The sequence below is a fragment of the Carcharhinus amblyrhynchos genome, chromosome 4 (genome assembly GCF_965287045.1).
Source record: "Carcharhinus amblyrhynchos chromosome 4, sCarAmb.v2.hapA, whole genome shotgun sequence".
Classification (NCBI taxonomy): Eukaryota; Metazoa; Chordata; class Chondrichthyes; order Carcharhiniformes; family Carcharhinidae; genus Carcharhinus; species Carcharhinus amblyrhynchos.
In genome coordinates, this window is record NC_137327.1 from 35,778,471 (window position 1) to 35,801,797 (window position 23,327).

The 23,327-nt window shown below is 43.1% G+C and overlaps 1 protein-coding gene across 2 annotated transcripts in view; it reads left to right on the top strand.

Moving 5' to 3' along the window:
* Positions 1-5,057: 5,057 nt before the first annotated feature.
* Positions 5,058-23,327, top strand: part of heatr3 (HEAT repeat containing 3) — a 44,411-nt gene continuing 26,141 nt past the window's right edge. For both annotated transcript variants that reach the window (XM_080188108.1, XM_080188109.1), the window contains exons 1-5: positions 5,058-5,205; positions 12,191-12,363; positions 13,614-13,701; positions 15,522-15,634; positions 16,576-16,685. In XM_080188108.1, coding sequence (XP_080044234.1) covers positions 5,065-5,205; positions 12,191-12,363; positions 13,614-13,701; positions 15,522-15,634; positions 16,576-16,685 — 625 coding nt within the window. In that variant the 5' untranslated portion in view covers positions 5,058-5,064. The remainder of the gene's footprint in view (positions 5,206-12,190; positions 12,364-13,613; positions 13,702-15,521; positions 15,635-16,575; positions 16,686-23,327) is intronic.

Here is a 23,327-nt window from a genome sequence, read left to right on the forward strand (position 1 = left end):
AAAACTGCACACAATGGGAGTATACTTATACTCATGTACAAAATATACAAATACTGCAAACCATGGAAATCTGAATTGAAAGCAAACACTGGAAATACTCAGCACATTTGCACCATCTGTGGAGAGAGAAACAGTTAAAATTTCAGGTCTGTGACTTTTCAGCAGAACACATTCCTTTAGCATAACATATACATCACAGGAACATTGTAAAACAAAATTTGACACCAAGCTACATGAAGATGTAGGGGCGATCTAATAAGAGATTCTAAGTGCCAAATGAGTGTGATAAGGGGAGAGAATCACGCCCATTTTTTCAGCAAGAGAAAAATTCAAATCTTACGATACTTAGAGAAAAAGGAGGCAAAGTGTGATTCGCACCAGTAAGGGGAGTGGACGGAGTCTGTTCATGCCAGGACGCTGGCTGGTGATGCTAAAGGACACTATTGTGCATTAGTACATAGTGATTTGGGAGATTGTCACTCCACTGCAACCCAGATTGCCACCCCAATTGCCCCTCCCCTGGCCAATTGCTGCCCTGATTGCCGCCTCCCCTATTAATCACCAACCACCCCCGCCCCCCATACATTGCCACCCCAACGATCCACAACTGGAAAGTGTGTAGCTCCCCATGCGATACCTCCCCTTCAGATGCCACCCTTTCCTTTAGGCCCAGTCCTTTGGTACTCTCTGGTAGGCACATGTGGAATGATGTATTTGTGTCAACGTCAGGATTTTTCTGATGGCATACCCTTTTGCATTATGCAATATATGAGCCAAAGTGTTGATTGCAACAATGTTCTTTTAAAAACCTTTCAGTTTTTGGTAAACAATGTCCTGCTTTCCATAATAAACACTTGTGTTGTCATCTGAATATGTGGGAAGTCTCTCTAGGTTGAGATTGATGTTACTGAGTGTGGATAATGCTTCTGCTGCTATTGCCTCCGAGGTTATCACAAATCCAACAATTTGCTGGAACCCCTTCTCGTAATTGAAATACCTCAAAACTAAGGGGAAATACTAAAGGTGGCACAGCAGTTAGCACTGCTGTCTCATGGAGCCAGGGACCTGGGTTCAATTCCTGGCTTGGGTGTGCGGATTCTGCACATTCTCCCTGTGTCTGCATGGGTTTCCTCCCAGATTTGAAAGATATGCTGGTTAAGTGCATGGGCTATGCTAAGCAATGTACCTGAACAGGAGGTGACTAGGGAATTTTCAGAGTAACTTCATTGCGGTATTAATGTAAGCCTACTTCTGACACTAATAAATAAACTTAAAAAAAGCTTTGTTGCAACTGTATCAATAGCCGAAAAGATCATTTGTTTTAACATAATGAAATCTGTAGAGATTTTGGCACGAGAACATTCTTACTCGATGTTTTCACGTTTGTTCACCCACACATCAGGCCTTTGGGGAGGAGTAGATTTCTTTATCAACCTCTGTACTGTGGTCAGTACTCCAATAAGACTGGTGGTGGCTCATGGCAAGGTAGACTTTTGTAGTTTTGCAGCAGTGACATTATTGTTTGGAGGATATGCGTGCAATTTAATAAAGGATGTCATGATGATGCAGTTGTACTTTCAATGTTAAATTTCTGCTTTTCTGACAAAACGTGCTGATTCACATCTCCCTTTCCTCAGTGTCTGGTGATGATATCACATCAGTGTAAATTGATTCTTCCTGTTTTTTGCAATGAAATCACATTCTTTCAAACATTCCAACTTGAACAACATCTTTCTCTTCGGCATTTTTTATGTGTACGGTGATGAGTCCATGCAGATGCTACGACAACAGAGGAATGAACATCGCTTGACAATCACCAGGCAAGAGTATTTTCTTCCTGTTGGGGAATTCTTCAGCAGTCGCAGGCATTTGGCCTCTGATTTTAGGGTATGCATTCTCCAAGGCAGCCCTCACGACACATGACAGCGCAGAGTCGCTGAGCAGAGACTGATAGCCAAGTTCCGCACACATGAAGATGACCTCAACCTGGATCTTGGGTTCATGTCACACTATCTGTAACTCCCATGGTTTGCCTCGATTTGCAAAATCTCGCTAATTGTCCTGTCTGAAGCTAATACACATCTCTTTAATCTGTGCTTAACGTTCTGTCCGCTCACATTGTCTGTACCTTTAAGACTTGATTACCTGTAAAGACTTACATTTCAACCATTATTTTGTAAATTGAGTTTGTGTCTTTATATGCCTGTTTGTGAACAGAACTCCCATTCACCTGGTGAAGGAACAGCACTCCAAAAGCTAGTGGCTTTTACTACCAAATAAACTTGTTGGACTTTAACCTGGTGTTGTGAGACTTCTTCCTATGGCAATGAGTGTCAGGGTGTAGGTCTGATGAGAACAATACTATGCTCTTTTTCATAGGCGCTTATTGACTGCAAAATGATTTCCAATGACTGATATCATTATTAGCTAGTGAGGCTGAGAGGACAGCATGGCATAATGTTGAGGGCAGCAACCTAATAGGCACAGGTCAAGTCCAATAGGACACTTCATATGGCACACTCTCCAACTAGAATCCCTACAGTGCTGAAGAAGCCATTTGATGTATCTAATCTGCACCAACCCTCTGGCAGAATATCTTACCCTGTCCCTCTCCTCATCCTTGTAACCCCACGCATTTACCATGGCTAATCCACCTAACTTACACATCTTGGGATACTAAGGGGCAATTTAGCGTAGCCAATCTCTCTAACCCGCACATCTTTGTGGCAAGGGGAAACCAGAGCACCCTAGAAAACCTGTGCAGAAATGGGGAGAAACTCCATACAGGCTGTCATCCAAGGCTGGAATTGAACCTGGGTTCCTGGTGCTGAGAGGCAGCAGTGCTAACCATTGTGCTGCCCTCATTGACATGTAACCAATAGTAGGGTGACCATTTAGATATGGCAAGCCTCTAATTGGTTGATTTTTATATCATCCAAACTGGTCAGGGAACACTCACAATTGAATGGACTGTCCTTCAGGCTGACTCGCAACCTTGTGAATAGTGTGAGGTTCAGAATACCGCACCTAATGGCGTCTGATATTTGAACAGGGCTAAATGCACTAAAATCCAAACCGTCTATTACAAAACTGGGCACCCTAGATTGGTACTTGCAGAAATCTTGTAGCAAATGGAGGGCAAAAGGTTAAACAGTTGGAGTTTTGAAAGCTGTAAGTGAATTGAAAAAGAGCTCTTTTCTCAGGGGCATACACACAAAAGGAATGAGGTTTGGGATGGAGAAAGGAGAATATGAACTTAGCCTGATACAAAGCCTGATCTATAACAGGCTCCAACTCTGATGAAGGGTCATGCTGATTTGAAATGTTGGCTCTATTCCCTCGCCACAGATGCTGTCACACCTGCTGAGATTTTCCAGCATTTTCTGTTTTGGGATTAATAATAGGTCTGTCTGTGATTGATAGAACAGGAGTAGTGAGGTCACGTGTTATGATAAGGAGGTAACTGTGGAAATGGGTTTGGGGGGTTTACATGAGGGAGATATTAAGACAAGATAGGAGGGCAGTGAAAAAAGAGAGAACATGATGAATTAAGATGGAAATTACCCAGGATATTTCTATTTATTTCACATTGGTGTCTTGGTCATAAAATACAGTGAAGATTTTGAGAGTGAATCAATCAACCAGTTTTTCTTGGTGCACCTTTATTCTTACAAGGCTTCGAATTAGGAAACAGCTAAATTTGCTGTTTTGAAAGTCAGTCTTGGGAATAGTCACCTCGAGATCCTAAAAATTTGCAGGACTGTGGGAAGAAGAGTGGCACTCGGTAAATTGCTCTTTCAGAGAGCCAGCACAGGCACTATGGGCCGAATGTTCTACACTCACACTGCAATGTGATAGAATTTCCTACCTAGATATGCGCTAACTCTGTAATTTCCATTTCCCATGGTGGGATTTGAGTCAGTGACCCCAGAGTATTAGCTTATATTTGTAGTTTACCGGTTCAGTGGCCAATCCAGCCACAGGAGGAAACGGCGCAATATTTAACGTTGGGATTGGGCATCTTCTCGCTGTAAAATCAGATCCGGATTGTGTTAACTCTGCGGATGGTATTTCTCCCTCTCCTGGGGAATAACTAGGGCAGTAAGAGTCCCCTACTCCGTGACGGTGCAGAGACCCCCCCCCCCCCGCCAGGGAGGATTAAAGGCCCCAACTCAGTGAGGGTGCAGAGATCCCTCCACTCAGTGAGGGTGCAGAGACCCCCCACTCAGTGAGGGTGCAGAGATCCCTCCACTCAGTGAGGGTGCAGAGATCCCTCCACTCAGTGAGGGTGCAGAGATCCCTCCACTCAGTGAGGGTGCAGAGATCCCTCCACTCAGTGAGGGTGCAGAGACCCCCCACTCAGTGAGGGTGCAGAGATCCCTCCACTCAGTGAGGGTGCAGAGATCCCTCCACTCAGTGAGGGTGCAGAGATCCCCCCCACTCAGTGAGGGTGCAGAGACCCCCCCACTCAGTGAGGGTGCAGAGACCCCCCACTCAGTGAGGGTGCAGAGACCCCCCCACTCAGTGAGGGTGCAGAGACCCCCCACTCAGTGAGGGTGCAGAGATCCCTCCACTCAGTGAGGGTCCCCACAGTGAGTTTGCAGGGCTTCCTCTCTGCAGAACTTGCTCTCCTGGACATTTTGAATATTCGCACAGAGTCAGCATGATAAACATGAAGCCGGGGACCAGCTTCTCCCTGCCTCAGCCCCTCTCTCATTCACCACCCCCGCCCCCCAAGTTCCCCAGCCCCTCACTCTCTGCCTCACTCTCAGTATCTCCTCCCCATTCATTCTGTCTCCTCCCCGGTTGTGACGTTCCGTGATTCCCGGAGCTGCCGGCACAGAGACCGAGACCACATGGCATAGCCCAGCCTGGCCAGCCTGTGTCTGACCCCGCTGCTCAGTCACTGCCCAACCTCTCTCTGACCCCGCTGCCCAGTCACTGCCCAGTCTCTCTCCCCCTCCCCCCCGCTGCTCAGTCACTGCCCAGCATCTCTCCCCCCCCCCCCCCGCTGCCCAGTCACTGCCCAGCCTCTCCCCCCCCCCCACTCGCTGCCCAGCAGTTATGGGCAAGAAGAAAACCAACAAATTCCCCCGCTCACAGTTCTCCCCAATCGGGCCACCGAATGACACCCACCAGGAAGAGGAGGAGGAGGAGGAGGAGGCTGGAGAAGTTTGCTCGCCTGCCCGGGATTTACTGGAGAAAGTAAATTTAAAATTGTTCTCTCTTGGTTTGTGTTGTTCCCAGCTGCTCCCTTTTGGACTGAAGGTGGAATTAACTTTATTCCCTGCCTCATTCTTTTTCTGCCCCATCCCTTTTTTAAAACTCATTAGTGTATTCAATTCTCTCTCCCCCAAGCTCTTCAAAGTAACTTTTAAACCTAGCTCATTACAGTTTTAGATGGTAAATAAGACACCCAGTACGGATGGGAGAAGGGTTATATAGAAGAAGGCATAATAAAAAATATCAGTTTTGTGGAGGGGTGATGGGATACAGGCATTCAGAGATGGCATGCCAGCACGTGGCCTGAGTAAGACTAACAACTTTGTGAATAGCATGTTTTTTGATTTGATTTGTTACTGTCACATGTATTAGTGTATAGTGAAAAGTGTTGCTTCTTGTATGCTATACACATAAACCCCATACTGTTCATAGAGAAGGAAAGGGGAGGGTGCAGAATGTAGTATCACAGTCATAGCTAGGGTGTAGAGAAAGATCAACTTAATATCAGGTGTCTCCATTCAAAAATTTAATGGCAGCAGGGAAGAAGCTGTTCTTGAGTCAGTTGGCATATGACTTCAGACTTTTGTATCTTTTTCCCGATGGAAGAAGGTGGAAGAGAGTATGTCCGGGATGCATGGGATTCTTGTTATGCTAGCTGCTTTTCCGAGGCACTGGGAAGTGTAGACAGGTGGGAGGCTGGTTTGCGTGATGGACTGGGCTTCGTTCATGACTCTTTGTGTTAGGGTAAGTTACCATTTATATAACCTGGAACTTGGGAATCTGACAAGGATACTGTGAGAATTCTCAAGCCTGAATATGGTATAGATAATTCAGTGGCTGTTGTGTTGGTGGGATAAACTGCCTTAAAGCTGTGTATTATATCAAACAGGCCACTAAAATTGAACATCACCAGTTATACCTTAACTGAAGATAATACAAAAGAATCTATGACCATTGTGCTTTTTTTTGAGACATTAACAGGAATGTGACTTTTGTTTTATTAATGCTAAACTGGAAAAAATTTTGATTTTATTATTGTCACATGTTTTAACATACAGTGAAAAGTATTGTTTCTTGCACACTATACAGACAAAAGATACTGTTCATAGAGAAGGAAATGAGAGAGTGCAGAATATAGTATTATAGTCATAGCTAGTGTGTAGAGAAAGATCAATGTAACGCATGGTAAGTCCATTCAAAAGTTGACAGCAGCAGGAAAGAAGCTGTTCTTGAGTCGGTTGGCATATGACCTCAGACTTTTGTATCTTTTTCCCAAAGGAAGAAGGTGGAAAAGAGAATGTCCAGGGTCCTTAATTATGCTGGCTGCTTTGCCGAGGCAGTGGGAAAAGTAGACAGAGTCAATGGATGGGAAGCTGGTTTGCATGATGGATTGGGCTACATCCATGACCTTTTGTAGTTCCTTGCGGTCTTGGACAGAGCAGGAGCCATACCAAGCTGTGATACAACCAGAAAGAATGCTTTCGATGGTGCATCTGTAAAAGTTGGTGAGAGTCCCTTCCTTTTCTGTAATTTGATGCTGAACTGGCAATTGATAAAACAGAATGCAATGTGGAAGTGGGGAGTTAGAACTGGATGCTGTTCATGTTGAAGCTCACACTTGCATATAGATGATTTCACTAACAACCAGGCCAGATTTGCATGGAATAGGGGGAGATGCCATTCCCAGAAATGTACTGACTGTGTTGACATTTAGAAGTGAAACCAACACTAGTGCTATGGAGAGACAGGTGGGGGAGATGATGATGGTGAGTGTGCAGACTGGAAGTTATGATGATGTGACATTGGATCCTGGGAAGGGGAGGCTAACTGGACATCCTTAAATGTCCAAGTTCAATAAATAGCCAAGAGCTTCTCATATTTGCCATTGAAATTAAGATGCACATTAACAGAAGAAAAGAGGTGGAGTAGGTGTTTTTACAGCGTACCATGGTCAGGAATCTTCTGTTATCCTTGGCTTGCAGGATGTTTCTGCGGTTCTGGGCAGTTCATGGGTGGCACGGTGGCACAGTGCTTAGCACTGCTGACTCTCAGTGCCAGGGACCTGGGTTCAATTCTGACCTCGGGTGACTGTCTGTGTAGAGTCTGCACATTCTCCCCATGTCTGTGTGGGTTTTCTCTGGGTGCTCTGGTTTCCTCCTGCAGTACAAAGATGTGCAGGTTCAGTGTATTCGACATGCTCAGTTGTCCCTTAGTGTCAAGGGGATTGGCAGGGTAAATATGTGGATTAAGGAGATAGGGCCTGGGAGGGACAGTTGTCGGTGCAGGCTCGATGGGCTGAGTGGCCTCCTTCTGCATTGCAGGGATTCTAGGATAATTTGGCCATTGAACAGAAGGTACATTGCCTCAAATCTCTCGATCAGTGTTCAAACCCTCATTTCCAGCCCTGAATAGGCACTTAATTTTCTCTGATTTTTCTGGCCAGTCTTCCAATGGAGGATCCTGCAGACATCAGTGAGGGGAATCCATGCAGAAGCCATGGCCCCTTTACACAGCAGTAGCTGCAATATTCTGATAAGTGCTCACTAACACACTGAAAAACTTTGGGACAGTTAAACGGGCCTTCAGTGTGTTAGTGAATGAATGTTGTCGGGTGGGTGTGGTAAGGGGATAGGGTAGCAGCTGGGTAAGGTGGGGAGTCAAGGGACTGGGGGGTGGGATGTGTGTGTTGGGGGAGTCGTGTGGTGGGGAATAGTCATGTCACGTCAGGGATAGCTAGGAAGTCAAGGAGGTGTCGGGGGAGTCAGTTGTATAGTTACCCAGAAGTTAGACATGGATTTTTTTGTCAAACATTTCCTCGGTAACTATTCAGATAAGTAAGTTGGAACCATTCCAAAGTTTCTGGCTCTAACTCAGAGTTGGAAACTTCTTCAGAGAATCCCCGGGAGGAGGGGAATTGTTTGCCATGAGTTTAAATTTCTCAGGCAATTCACATGGAGTTAGGAACACATTCTGGGAAATACGTCTGGCCTCTGATGATCTGGAGACTGGAAGATCTGGACCAATATCAATTTCAGGTTTTCTATCTGCACCTGACAGTGAATCACTAAGCCAGTTGTACAGCCACAATGGCATAATGGTTAGCACTGCTGCCTCACAGTGCCAGGGACCTAAGTTCAATTCCTGGCTTGGGTCACTATCTGTGTGGAGTTTGCATGTTCTCCCTGTGTCTGCATGGGTTTCCTTCCAGTCCAAAGATGTGCTGGTTAGGTGCATTGGCCATGCTAAATGCTCCCTCAATGTACCCAAACAAGCACCAAAGTGTGGCGATTAGGGGGTTTTCCACAGTAACTTCATTGCAGTGTTAATGTAAGCCTACTTGTGACACTAATAGATAAACTTTAAAAAACTTTTACCCTTGACGTTCTTATAAGATTGCAGGCCTCAAGTTTAGGAATGCAAGGATAGAATTGTCCAAGATAGAACCGAGGGAGTTAAAAAGGACATAGAAAATGAGGGAGCTGTTAATGGAGATGAACAGAAGCTGCAGTGTAATGGTTTGTAGAAGGCCAGAGAAGAGGATGCTTGTTAGATTTATCAGAGCAGAGCTTTGGAAATGGGTGGTGAGCTGTCGATGCTGAAGCAAAGAAATGTGATTTGGGGTAAAACAAACATGTATTTATATGTTGCTTTTCACACCCTCAGGATGTTGCAATGGACACATCAATTTACCCAGGTTTAATAGGCTTAGGGCAGATTGGCATAGCCAATTTTTAGGAAGCCTCAATTGCGTTGGGGATACTGCTGGAGTTTAGCAATTGCATAGCTGTCACTGTGGTACTTTTGAAGTCTAGTCATTGTTATAATGTAGGAAATGTCGCAGTTATTTAGAACACAGTATGCTCCGGGAAACTACAATGTAATAATGATCAGATAATCTGTCTTTTTAGGTGGTGGTGATTGAGGGATAAATATTGGCCAGGACAGCGGGGATAATCTCACCACAGAGGGCAGACCAGTCCTCCATTCAGTATCTCATCTGTAAGATGCTGTCTTGATGGAGATCACTATACTGCGTTGGAGTGGTGGACTAGATTTTTGTATTCAAGTTTCTAGAGTCAGACTTGAACCCACATTCTTGTAATTCAAGCAAGATTGCTACCAATTGAGCTACAGTTGAAAACCTTCTCAACAATAGCAAAATGAAAGGTGGCAAAATCTTGCAAGGTGGCAAAAGTGATTGTAGAAGTTAATCTGTAGTCTTCGGTTTGTGTGAGGAGAATGCAGATCAGTTGGAGGGGAAGGGATGGGAAGTGTTTAAATTGAAATTGTCAAAGACAAACTTTTGCTGTACCAGAGAGTATAATGAGACAGCAAGGAAATAGCTATGAAATTTGGAAGAAGTATTAAGTGGTACTGAAAGGGCCTGTGGAACACTAGCGGGAGATGTGGACCTCTGTTACAGAGCAACTGTTATTTTTGGATCAGTTTGCATTAAATTCATACAATTTGTCTTTGCATAATAACACAAAATGACAAATAAATTATGTTTCACCACATTAGTTGTCTGTCTGGACTTAAGCAAGTTGATTTTTTAACTTTGGTACCAAAGAAGCGTCATATCTGACTCAGAACATTAACTCAGTTTCTCTCTCCACAGATGTTGCTGGACCCATTGGGGATTTTTCCATTATTTTCTGTTTTTAATTCCTAAATACTCTCCTGCATTATAGTCTTACGAACCTGAGAGTGTGAAACAAAAACTGAAAATGCTGGAAAATCTCAGCAGGTCTGTCAGAATCTGTGGAGAGGGAATAGAGCCAACGTTTCGAGACTAGATGATCCTTTGTCAGAGCTCTGGCGCTATGTGTCTGTGCTTCTGTTCATCTCCCTATGTTCATCAGAGAGCCAATACCAGATACCTCTAAAATCACCTGATACCAGAGAGTTCCAAACAAAGTGGGTGTGTGTGATGTGATTATCCATTATTGAAACCAATGAACCAACTGATTATGGATTTTGATCTTTGGAGCAAATTCTTCAATGCAAATGTCAGGAACATGTTTATCATCAATTGCTCTGTAACCCTACAATGGAGGTCTGAGGGTCACAGAAGATAGTTTACACTTTTTATGTGTTCATCAAACCATCACAATGTGTAGACGATTCTGAAATAATACTCAAAATCATTTCTGATGTAATCTAAATCTTCTGCTGTAATTGTTCCTCAACACATTTCTAGGTGTCTTGTATCTGCTTAGAAAAATTAGACTAGAGGGTAACAAAAATGAATTCTTGTTACCCTCCAGTCTAATTTTTCTAAGCTGAGGGGGATTACTTAATGTACCCAAGTTTAAAAGGCATAGCCAAGTTTTAGAAAGTTTTGACCATGAAGAGGGTACCCCTGGAGTCTAGCCAGCTAAAACTGCCTGACTCACCAGTGCAGAGCATTGCTACCAGCCAGTACCATTCCGTATTATTTTTTCGTCATCTACGAATGACAGCTTCATTTTTGGTTCTGGCTTTGTTTGAAGTAAAGGCAGTTTGCATACTGTACGACAAACACCCGTGGGAGCAAATGCAAAACTACACAAATCCTTCTTTCCAGGGGACATGTTGTTTCCCCTAAGTTAAGCTATCGTATATGGAAATATTGGGCTGGACCTGGCAATTCAGGATGGTAAACAACAGTACAGGAGGGGTTGTAACACTAAAAGGTATCAGTGGCAGGCTCAAAGTGATAATGGACACATCTATTTAAGGGCTTAGGCACAGATTGGCATAGCTGAGCCTTAGAAACTTTTGACTGTTGAGAAGGTACTGCTGGAGTCTGGCCAGCTAAAACTGCATGACTTACCAGTACAAGGCTTGGTATGCTTATTCAGCCTGTGCCATCCTAGCCAAGAAGCCATTGGTTTAGATGGTAAAGGAGTTGAGTGAAAAGCTCCAGGGAGGAGATCTATCTCCTCAGTTTGGAGCCCAGTTGGCAGATCTGTGATCAACAGTGCTCTGGAGTCCTGTGGATCTGTCCAAATACCTGTTACAAAAATCACAAAAAAAAATGACATGGTTATGAGTTTACTTCACTAGTTACACTACCCTTTAGCCACCTTGACTAAAGAGCTTACCTTGTTCAAATGACAGTAATAATTTACATTTATGTAGCACTTTTAGCATAATAAAACACCCTCAAGCACTACACAGGAGCATTATCTAATGTGGAATGACACCAAGCCATGTTAGCAGACATTAGGTCAGATGACCAAAATGCATGTTCAAGGAGATATATTTTAAGGAGTGTCTTAAAGGAGAAATGCAAGGTAGCGAAGTGGAGAGGTGTTGGGAGTGTCTGCCAGAACAGGGCACTTAGGCAACAGAAGGCACAGCCACCAACAGTGGAGCCATTGTAAATCAGAGAGAAAACAAGAGGAGAAAAATGATGTGCATCAGCAAATTGAAGAAGGCTGGATGATAATCCATTTGATAGAATTGGTGATGTTAGCATAAGCCTTGTCTATATCCAGGTATTAGTTGTAGTCCTAACATTTCCACCAATCATATTAAAAACCAAGAATTTCTCATGTGTGAGTAATAATTGCAGGAGAATTTTTTACTTTGGTTTTTGATGCATCTTTTGTTGCAGTTACTTCAGAAATTAAATGGGCACTGACCAGTACAATGTGAAAGGTGTTCTTTGTGTAAAACTTTAATCAACATTAAGCTTCAGCTGGATGAACTTGTTGTTAGTAATATCCTTATCTTGGATCCACAACTGCTTCTGGAAATAAAGAAATGTGGAGTACCCTGTACCACAAGGGGCTTGTATCAGTGTAAAGGCACTTTACCATCATAGCTTGCATACTCTTAGAATGTTGGATCAAAAACAAATTACACTAAAATCTCACAGCATTTCCACAAGTTGTATTAAATGAGAATCGATCGTACAAGTATGTGTAAGTCGGGTACGTGACTGTCCACTGTGATGAACTAAAATCCTATTCTCTGGTAGTTACAGAGTGCGTCTCCTGATGTCCGAGAATTTGCATGTGCAAATATTTCAAAACTTGTCCAGGAGAAAAAGGTGATCCCTTCCTTTCTGCAGAAAGACGCCGTTCGGATTTTGGGGCCAATGCTACTTGATCCAAGTGTGGGTGTCAGGGAAACAGCTGCTGGTGCACTCAGGTGAGCGGCAAATGTTTTAAACAACATTGAACACGCATCAACTCAGAAACATAGAAGCCCTACAGTGCAGGAGGAGGCCATTCGGCCCATAGAATCTGAGCTGACTCAGTGTATTACCCAGTCTTTGCCCCCTCAAACTCCTAATCCACCTAATGTTCGCAATCTGGAACACTAGGGGGCAATTTAGCAAGGCCACTCCACCTAACCTGCATGTCTTTGGGCTGGAGGTCATACAGAAATTGAATGTGGAAGGTACTGCCAGAAAAGTGATGGAAGCAAATTCAGTTGTGGCTCTCAGAGACATTAGATACGCACCTCAAGGAAAACATTTGAGCGGCAGTGGGATAAGGGTAGGCGAGCGAGGCTAACTCAATTGCTCTTGTAGAGAGCTGGTATGGGCTGTATTTTATTTACAATGCCTATCCTTTCTACTCCTTTCCTGCCTACTCCTAAACTATCTCCCATATTATGCTGTGTGGGGGAGGTGTCAGGCAGTCAACTTGCCCTTAAGTTTATTGAAGGCCTTAAGTAGCCAATTAATGACCCCTTAAGTGCCTCATTATGCCTCTGCTACTATTTTACACACAGCAGGGGAAGGCTGAGTGGGTAACCCAGCAGTTTTCACTGCCAAGGATATTGTTGGACAGGAAGGAGTGAGTGAATGTCCTTTGGGGCAACCCCTGTGACTATTGGAGGCCCTCTTCCCCTGCTGGGGCCTAACAGCCAGTCCCTGCCTATACCCTGGACGTAGCTGTCAGCCTGGCTTCCATAATCACCTCTTCAGGAGTACCTGTGGTCCCATCAGCAGCAGGTTTGAGTGATAGCCACACCTGGACTTCAGAGCTGCCAGTCAATCAGGTTGACAGTGGCTCTCTAAGGTGGAAGACTTAGAAGAAGAATCATGGAAACCCTACAGTGCAGAAGGAGGCCATTTGTCCCATCAAGTCTGCACCACCAAGAGTCCCATTGAGGCCCTATCCCCCAGGTGGGGTGGAAGTCTCATCTTGAGCTAATTAACGCTGCTTCCAGGGTAAGATGAATGCAGAGAAGGTGGTTTTTAGATGAGTGGGCTCAAGACTGACTTTTCACTTGGTGGATTGGGAATAGGGGTTAGAATGTGGCATTGTGTAAAATCCGCTAAATTTGACAGGTGACTGGCCTTTTCTAGTGTTGTAACCGTTATATGATATGCTGAGAGGAGGGGATTGTAAAGATGCAAATATCCAATATGAATTGCTTATTTTGAACAGAAACCTTAGTGCTTGTGGGGGATATGATGTTTGTGATGAGATGGTGAAACAGGATGTTCTGACTCCACTGACTGCATTGTTGCGGGAGGTAAGCTCTTTGTGTAAAATCGAAATCCATCTGCTCTTGTTTCACTTTTTCCATAACTTCCCTCCTTTGGCCTTTTCGTCCATAAAAAATGTAAATAGGAGCAGGAGTAGGTCATTCGGTCCATTGAGCCTATCCTGCCATTTAATACATCATGGCTCATCACCTGCTTCGGTTATGCTTTCCCACACAATCCCCGCATCCCTTAATTTCCGTAAATCCGTCAATCCCTTACTTGAACAGCTCTCTGCCATTGAGAATTCTAAATATTCACAACCCTTTCAAGAAAACTTTCCTCATCTCGCTGCTGGGTGGCTGACTCTTTATTCTGAGACTATGGTCTCCAGTTTTTGACTTGTCAACCGGAAAATATCCTCCAAATATCAACCCTGCTGAGTCCCTTTTAACATACCTCAGTGAGCTCTCATTCTCTGATGTACATACAGCACTTGAGGTGCTGCCCCACCAAGATTCTATATAATTGCAAGAGCATTGCTTCAGTCTTATTAAGTCCTTTAATAAAGGCTAACATACCATTTGCTTTCCTAATTGTTTGCTGTACCTGCATGTTAACTTTGTGTTTTATGTATCTAAGGACACACAACCCTCTCTGAATACAATGTTTTCCAGCCTCTCATCAATTTAAAAACTATTCTGTTTTTCTAATTTCCCTGCCAAAGTGGGTAAGTTCATATTTCTTCATTCTGCTGTGTTTGTGCCCAGTCATTTAATCTACCCAAATCCTTTCTGCAGCCGCTTTGCATCCTCCTCACACTTTACTTGCCCACTTAACTTTATATTGCTAGCAAACTTGGATACATTACTTTGAGTTACCCCATGCATTGTGTTGGTAATGATTTGATTTATTGTTGCCACATGTATTGGTATACAGTGAAAAGTATTGTTTCTTGTGCTATACAGACAAAGCATACTGTTCGCAGAAAAGGAAAGGAGAGAGTGCAGAAAGTAGTGTTACAGTCATAGCTAGGGCATAGAGAAAGATCAACTTTGTGAGAGGTAGGTCCATTCAAAAGTCTGATGGCAGCAAGGAAGAAGCTGTTCTTGAGTTGGTTGGTACTTGATCTCAGACTTTTGTATTTTTTTCCCAACAGAAGAGAGAATGTCCAGGGTGCTTGGGATCCTTAATTATGCTGGCTGCTTTTCTGAGGCAGCAGGAAATGTGGACAGAGTCATTGGATAGGAGGCTGGTTTGTGTGATGGATTGGCCTTCATTCATGACCCTTTGTAGCTTCTTGCGGTCTTGGATAGAGCAGGAGCCATACCAAACTGTGACACAGCCAGAGAGGATGTTTTCTATGGCGCATCTGTAAAAGTTGCAGACATGCCAAATTTCCTTAACCTCCTGAGAAAGTAGAGGCGTTGGTGAGCTTTCTTAACTATAGCGTCGGCATAGGGGGATCAGGACAGGTTGTTGGTGACCTAAAAACTTGAAGCTCTCAACCTTTTCTACTTTATTCCTGTTGAAGCCACTATGCTTCCTGAAGTCGATGATGAAGTCCATGTTTTACTGACATTAGGGGAGAGATTATTGAGCGGTTATTAATCTCTAATTATTATTATGGAATGTTGCTCTTCAATCTCTAGCAATTCTGTCAAATTGACAATTGTTAAGAGAGGAGGGGAAGCAATTATGGGGGGAGGCAACTGGCACAATCCTTGTGGGGGATTATTTGAGTGGAGCACTGTATGGCTCAGATGTTTGAATTCTATAGCATGCTACTTTTTAAATTGATGCTCTTTAAGTACATGCTGAGAAAAGCATTGCTAACTTCAATCTAATTTCTGTTGCTCCATGATTGCAGTGTTGTACAGAATTAGATGCAAATGTGGTCATTCCACAAAAACAGAAAAGTACAGATAAAACCTACGTGGAAGACATAGCCAATGAGGCCATCAACCTTCTCTGGAATTTATGGTAAGTTTATTTTTCACCAAGCACAAACACTTTCAGAGTAGCTAACTGCAGGTTTTTATGAATCTGCAAGTATTTTCAATGCCAATTTTCCTGATAGCTCTTAACAAAGTTTGCGCTGCAGAATCACTGATGGCGTTTAAGATGAACAGTTTATTTTATGGAAAATGTCCATGATGGCATTTGGTAAGAAATGAAGCGGAAGTCTTCACTTTATCTCCTGCAGCTCCTCTAATAAATTCTTTAATCATTCTTGGCAAAATGCTGCAGGTAGAATTCCTCAGCCCTTTCACTGGGTGCACTGCTTATTGCTCCCGTTCATTGATTTCAACGGGATAAAGGTTTGTGGGTGGCACACTGGTAGTTTTCAGATCTCCATCCACAGTCAAGGCACCTTAGTCACTGAAGATTTGGAACATCTGCCCCAGGAATTTTGGATTCTGTCCATGCTTTTGCTTAAAACAGCCTAATGGAACTGGGGAACTTTCGCAGTAACTTCACTGTAGTGTTAATGTAAGCCTATTTGTGGCTAATGAATAAATTTTAAACTTTTGGAATAGTCAAGTATTGCTTAAATTTAGACATTGATGAATTGCTACTTTCTTTCATGTTACCTACTAATATAATTGTCCTGTAAGCGTCAGGCAGGATTTGCTGCTTCTGATAAGATAGTTGCTGTCAAAGTGACTTCCATTTTCACCAATTAATGTAACCATCACCTTGTTGCTTACTGTTTTCCACTGACTGCCCTGTTGTTAGTGCATGTGCATTGTTTCCCAGAAAAATGTGCCTGGTGATGAGGTGTCTGCTTCTGTAAGCTTAGATTGTAAAGGTGAATAGCTAATATACAGACATGAATGGGTCTCAGCATTGTAAACTAAAAATACGGACAGTAATTGTGTTGAAGAGAAGGGTTGATCAACTTTTTTTCCTCATTTTCTTAGTGAGAGCAGCAGCACAGCAGTGTCTGTCTTTAACAAAGAAGGTTTATTGGACGTCTGCATTCAGTGTTTGAGACGGTTTAACGTTAATGTTGAACTAGCTATTTCTGCAGGTGAGTAATCTCAATTAAAATCATTCAGAATGTGGTACTTGTGCTGGATTTCTGGTAAAGTAGTAAAATATGATTCGTTCGTACCATAGTTCAAACTAAAAGAACTCTTTAGCTGAGTTCTATCAACAACCTCCAGTAAATTTTGGACCGTTTTAATGTTGAACCCAGTTTAATTATTCTCAAGATAAAAGCAAAATAGTACGATGCTAGAATCTGCCAAAGGGTCATCCAGACTCCAAACATTGGCTCTATTCCCTCCCCACAGGTGCTGTCAGACCTGTTGAGCTTTTCCAGCATTTTCTGCTTTTGTTGTTAATTATTTTCTATCTTTTTTTAATATTTCAATGGTGCGTCCTGATAACTGCTTTAGAAATATAGACAGTGAGAGTTTAATGATTGGATGGCACCAGTCTGAGTGGGACATTGGAATGTCTCACACTGGGAGATAAAGTTTGGTCTGATTGGGACGTTGGAACTGGAAAAGACAAGTTTGATCTGCCCTGCAGCCTCAGTCTTCAAAATTAGGCTATTCTTCTGCCATTTAAGTCCTGCCATTGATTTTACCACCAACTCCCTCTTGAAACTTACGTTATCAACTTCATTTCTTTCCCTGAGGAGACCATTCTAAATGCTACCGTGCTGTTAAATGGTAGGGCGGCAGGGTGACACAATGCTTAGCAGTGCTGCCTCACAGCACCAGGGGTCTGGGTTCAATTCTTGGCTCGGGTCACTGTCTATGTGGAGTTTGCACATTCTCCCCATGCCTGTGTGGGTTTCCTCCGGATGCTCTGGTTTCCTTCCACAATCCAAACGATGTGTTGATTAGGTGAATTGGCCATGCTAAATTCTTCCTCAGTGTACCCAAACTGCCGCTGGAGTGTAGCGACTAGGGAATTTTCACAGTAACTGCAGTGTTAATGTAAGCTTACTTGTGACACTAATAAATAAACTTCATCTGATCTATTCAGCTTTTCTTTCATCTGAATATCATCCTTCTCCACTTGCTGTCAACAGTTTCTAAGTATCAACTTGTCAATATTCTTAAGGTCTTGACTACTGCAATAACATTCATTCTCATTTTTCCAGAAACAAACTCAGCTTTTGGAATCTCAATCAGCTGAATCGCATTTTGCTGAACCCTTTGCAGTCTTAATGTTTACTCCTGCAGTACAACGACAAGAATGACATAACAGTGCAGTTATGTGTGTCAGCATCTACATTGTGCTTTGCATTGCCTAAAATTAAAGACCATGTTCCGTATGTTTCTTACTGCGTATCCTCATGGAACCACCTCTTTTGTTCTGCACGCGATTCAATTCAATTCTTTTCTAATGCCAGTTCTGTTCATGCTCTTAAATGTCAGTACATGCTTGCTTTGTTTAATTGAGACCAGGAAACTATAAGTCAAGGCTGCTAACTGTAAAGTGTAGTGTGAGTAATTGTGATGTTGCAACATATATTTCAGTGTTCTGCATATGGTCATATAAGACTTTGTGCAACACATCATGGCTTCATTGGAACACTGATGACATGAGTAACTCGCTACATTAATGTAGTTATATTTAATTGTGCAAGGTGACAGGTAAACCAGCATTTTTATAATGCGTTTTCATGTATTGTTGAAAGTGCCCAAAGCATTTTGCATTCAACTGATTACCTTTGAAAAACCCTTATGAGAAATGCGAGTAGTAAAAGATTCCCAACACAGCAGCAAGATAAATGGTCAGTTCATCTGTTTTCAATGGTTGAGGGAAGAGTGTGAGTCCACTCACTTGGGTGAGCTCACTGTTATATGGATAATGCTGAACCACAGGAATTGGTAGCTTCAGTTATATTTCTGCTTCAAAGAACACTGTGACAAGGCAGCACTCCCTCAGTACTGCATTAAAGTGTTAACCCCTTAACCTTCTGACTCAGGCAAAAATACTCCCAGTGGAGTCAAACTGACGCTTAATATATGCAAAGGAGAGAGGTTTTAATTTCCCTAATGGGAGGACTGCCGACACCAAATGTGTAGATAGGCTTTCTGTACTTGAGTCAAATTTGCATTTGAATGCTGGATGAATGAATTCTAGGATGATTTGCAAGAGGGAAGCTCCTTATTGGAAGTACGCTGGGGAATATTACTCACGTATCTTCCTAGGTAGCTGTTTGATTGCCTGATTACAGTGTGCCAAATGGCCTCATCTGAATAGTCACTGCCTGATGACAGGAGTAATACATCTTACAAATTGTCCACATTGAAAAATGAGGTGGTTGGTTTAACAAGTGACAGTGCACTTGCATATCGCTTTAGTTATTGTAGCAGCAGTAAAACCTATAAGGGAAATTGTGTTCAAACAAGGGTGTTTTTGAAAAGATGAAAATTATTGAATGGGAGTATTGGTTCAGACTATACACTTAGCACTATGACTGTTGAGCAGTTATGAACGTTTAGTGTCAATCGGGGCTCAGTTGGTTATATTCTGACTTCCGAGTTGTAAAATGGCGGGTTTGAGTTGGTTTCCAGAGGCTTGAGCCATAATCCAGGCCAACATTTCAGTGCCGACCTGAGACACTGCTGCATTGTCAGAGGTGTCTTTTCTTTCACCTCTCTTCGGTGGAAAAAATGGCATGGCTTTACTCAGATGACCAGGCAGACATTTATCCCTCATCCAACATCATCAGAACAAATTATCTGGTCATAAACACAGTGTTGTTTGTGGAACGTTGCAATGAGCAATTTAGCTGTCGTGTGTCCAGAAAGACCTAGTTGGCAGCAAAATACTTTGAGATTTCACGGGGTCACGAAACGTGCTGTAGAAATACAAGTCTTCCTTTATCCTTCACAACTTACTGTGCTAGACACACTGAGCACATGGTCATCATCAGACTAGATGTATTTGATAGATTTAGAGTCTTGTTTAAAACACTGTCTAAATGACCATTCAATATTTGAGGTGGTCAGAGAAGTGCTTTAGATTTTCTTTTGGTATTTCAATCTGATTCATGAGATTGCATTTTTAATGGTTGTTGCTAGTTACAATTCTTGAATTTACAATGACTTGATTTCAAACTGCTTGATAGAGCAGACTCAGCACGGTTTCGTTAAAGGGAAGTCGTGTCTGACAAATTTACTGGAGTTCTATGAGGATGTGTCTAGGGCGGTGGATAGAGGAGAGCTGGTGGATGTGGTCTTTCTTGATTTTCAGAAGGCGTTTGACAAGGTACCTCACAAGAGGCTATTGCAGAAGGTAAGGGGGCATGGAGTTGAGGGTAGGGTGTTAGCGTGGATAGAGGACTGGTTGTCAAATAGGAGGCAGAGAGTGGGGGGTCAATGGGTGCTATTCGGATTGGCGGATGGTGACTAGTGGAGTGCCCCAGGGGTCGGTGCTGGGGCCTCAGCTATTTACCATTTATATAGATGATCTGGAGGAGGGAACCAAGTGTAGGGTGTCGAAATTTGCTGATGACACCAAAATTGATGGAAAGGCAAATTGTGCGGAGGGTGGGGAGAGTCTACAGAAGGATCTAGATAGGCTGGGTGAATGGGCCAGGAAATGGCAAATGGAATTTAATGTTGGCAAGTGCGAGGTGGTCCACTTTGGTAGGAGTAATGGTAGGAAGGATTATTACTTACGTGGAGAAAAACTGCAGCAGGCGACAGTGCAGAGGGACCTCGGGGTCCTTGTGCATGAGTCGCAAAAACCCAGCTTGCAGGTGCAGCAGGTGGTCAGGAAGGCGAATGGGATGCTGGCCTTCATCGCGAGGGGGATTGAATATAAAAGTAGGGAGGTCTTGCTGTGGCTGTATAGGGCATTGGTGAGGCCGCAGCTGGAGTACTGTGTGCAGTTTTGGGCGCCGTACTTAACGCAAGGATATTTTGACCTTGGAGGGAGTGCAGAGGAGGTTTACTAGGCTGATGCCGGAGTTGAGGGGGTTGAGCTATGAGGAGAGGCTGAATAAACTAGGCTTGTACTCATTAGAGTTTAGAAGAATGAGGGGAGATCTCATTGAGACGTATAAGATGATGAATGGGATGGATAGGATAGAGGTGGAGAGACTCTCCCCACTCAGAAAGGATAGTAGGACTAGGGGGCACAGCCTCAAGATAAAGGGGGGGCGGTTTAGAACGGAGTTGAGGAGGAACTTCTTCACTCAAAGGGTGGTGAATCTCTGGAATTCTCTGCCCGTTGAAGTGGTGGAGGCTGCCTCGCTAAATATTTTTAAGACGCGGGTTGATGGGTTTTTGATAAGAGAGGGGATTAAGGGTTATGGGGAGAGGGCGGGAATGTGGAACTGAGCCAAGACAGATCAGCCATGATCTTATTGAATGGCGGGGCAGGCTCGAAGGGCTAGTTGGCCTACTCCTGCTCCTATTTCTTATGTTCTTATGTTCAAACATGATTGAGAAGGAAGTATTGACACTACCTTTAAATCACATCTTCAATGATTTTTTTTTTCCAAAAATCAGTTTTGTTTTATACTTTACCTTTTACATTCTGCCTCCTCTTCCTCCTAGCCTAATCTTAGTGTCAGCTAGTATCTTGGATAGCCTTATTTAGATACGCAACACAGTGGCACAGTGGTTAGCACTGCTGCTTCACAGCACCAGGGACCTGGGTTCAACTTCTGGCTTGGGTCACTGTTTGTGTGGAGTTTGCACATTCTCCCCATATCTGTGTGGGTTTCCTCTGGGCGCTCCGGTTTCCTCCCAAAGGTGTGCTGGTTAGGAGCATTGGCCATGCTAAATTCTCCCTCAATGTATCCGAACAGGCATCGGAGTGTGGCGACTAGGGGATTTTCACAATGACGTCTTTGCAATGTTAGCCGACTTGTGACAATAATAAATAAACTTCCTTTAGATTCTTTGCTGATCTTTGGTTTGATTGGAACTGCTCTGTAGTACTGGAAAAAGAAGTCTGCTGCTTGCGTTGACCATTCAACTATTCCCACAACCCTAGAGTGTGAGAGTTGAACTGTTTTTGTAACCAATGCAGGCATGTAGAGACTGAAGGAGGAAGGTTGATTAGTAAAAAAATTGTGACCCTGATTTGTAGCTGAAAATTTGAAAGCCAAGCCTGTCGGCAGATGAGTGTCATGGTTTGTATTTTAAATATTTTTAGCATTGGAGTGCTAGGAAGTAGTTGAATTATTGGATAAGTTATTTTGAAATAGTTACCACTGCCAAAGCTTGCACAGTTGACTGCAGGGATTTCTGTCTATTGATGGCTGCTAGCTACTTTTAGAACTGGGGCAGTTGCTTTCCAAACTAGGTTGCACCTGCAACACTCCAGATGTTATCCAAAGCAATTTAGCTCTTTGCGTACCTTCAAATCCATTCTTCAGTGACTTGCATTTTTGAGTTTGGCAGTTTGGAAAATGGGATTATTTTTAGACTGAAGATATTAAATTCAGGTCTGAAATATAAAGTTACCAGCAGATGCCCCAAGATGTGACACGTGGGTAGTCTGATCTTGGGGAATATTTGCAGTAACTGCTAACCTGTCCTAACCTTGTAAGGCCACTGTTTAAATGCTCACTGAGTAAACCCAGATAATTTTGTCACTTGTTAATTCCTCATGTGTATTTTTCAAATATCAAGCTATGCAATTGGATTTGCTTTAAAGTTATGTATCTGCAACAGAGTATCACAGATGCATGCTAGATGCAAGACTTAGAATCCCTACAGTGCAGAAGGAGGCCATTTGAACCATCAAGTCTGCACCCAGGCCCTATTTCATAACCCCACACATTTACCCTTGCTATTGCCCCTGACAATAAGGGTCAATTTAATATGGTCAATCAACCTTACCCATACACCTTTGGAGTGTGGGAGGAAACTGGAGCACCCGGAGGAAACCCACGCAGACATGGGGAGAGTGTGCAAACTCCACACAGACAGTCACCTGAGACCAGAATCGAACCTGGGTCCCTTGCGCTGTGAGGCAGCAGTGCTTATCATTGCCACCATGCTGACTTTTAGTTACACATGCTAGGTTGCTGTGAGACTGCTGACTTATGAAAATAAACTATTCAGCCTTCAAGGTGAAATGAAAAATTCCATGATAGATCTTGCTGTTTCTCATTGAATACAATAGGAATTATTTAGGAATGTGGTGCAAAGTGCAGTGTAAAGAATTTAAATTTGACCTGATCGGCTTTGGTGCCATCTAGTGGTTCAAAGCATAATGCATTTACCAAAAGTAGTTTATGCATGAAAATCTTAAGACAGCAACAAAAAAAAGTGGAAAGAATAAATGCAGAAAACCCGAATGATAACATGAGTATTGGTGAATTGAGTTCAGGTGATTATTTAAAATAAGGTGATTCTATGCTGGTTTGAAGTTACCAGGATTCTAGTATATGCTTATGGCACCACATCAAGGATACTTGTGGACCTGATGATATGCTAGCCTCGGTAACCCCCTTGAGAGCATATCTGCTGTTTTCATTGGTGTCTGTGAAACCTGTCTATTTTGACAGTAATTGGTGAATGTTTGTTTGCTTGGTCTCTGCTGGGTGTTTGCCACATCTTAACAAATAATTGGGTGGAAGGAGCATTGTGTGTTTAAACAGAAAAGCAGGCATACTTCTCAAGGTGAGGGGTTTGGGATGTGTGGGTAGAATCAGCAGCCAAAGTAAGGAGAGAATGCTTTATTT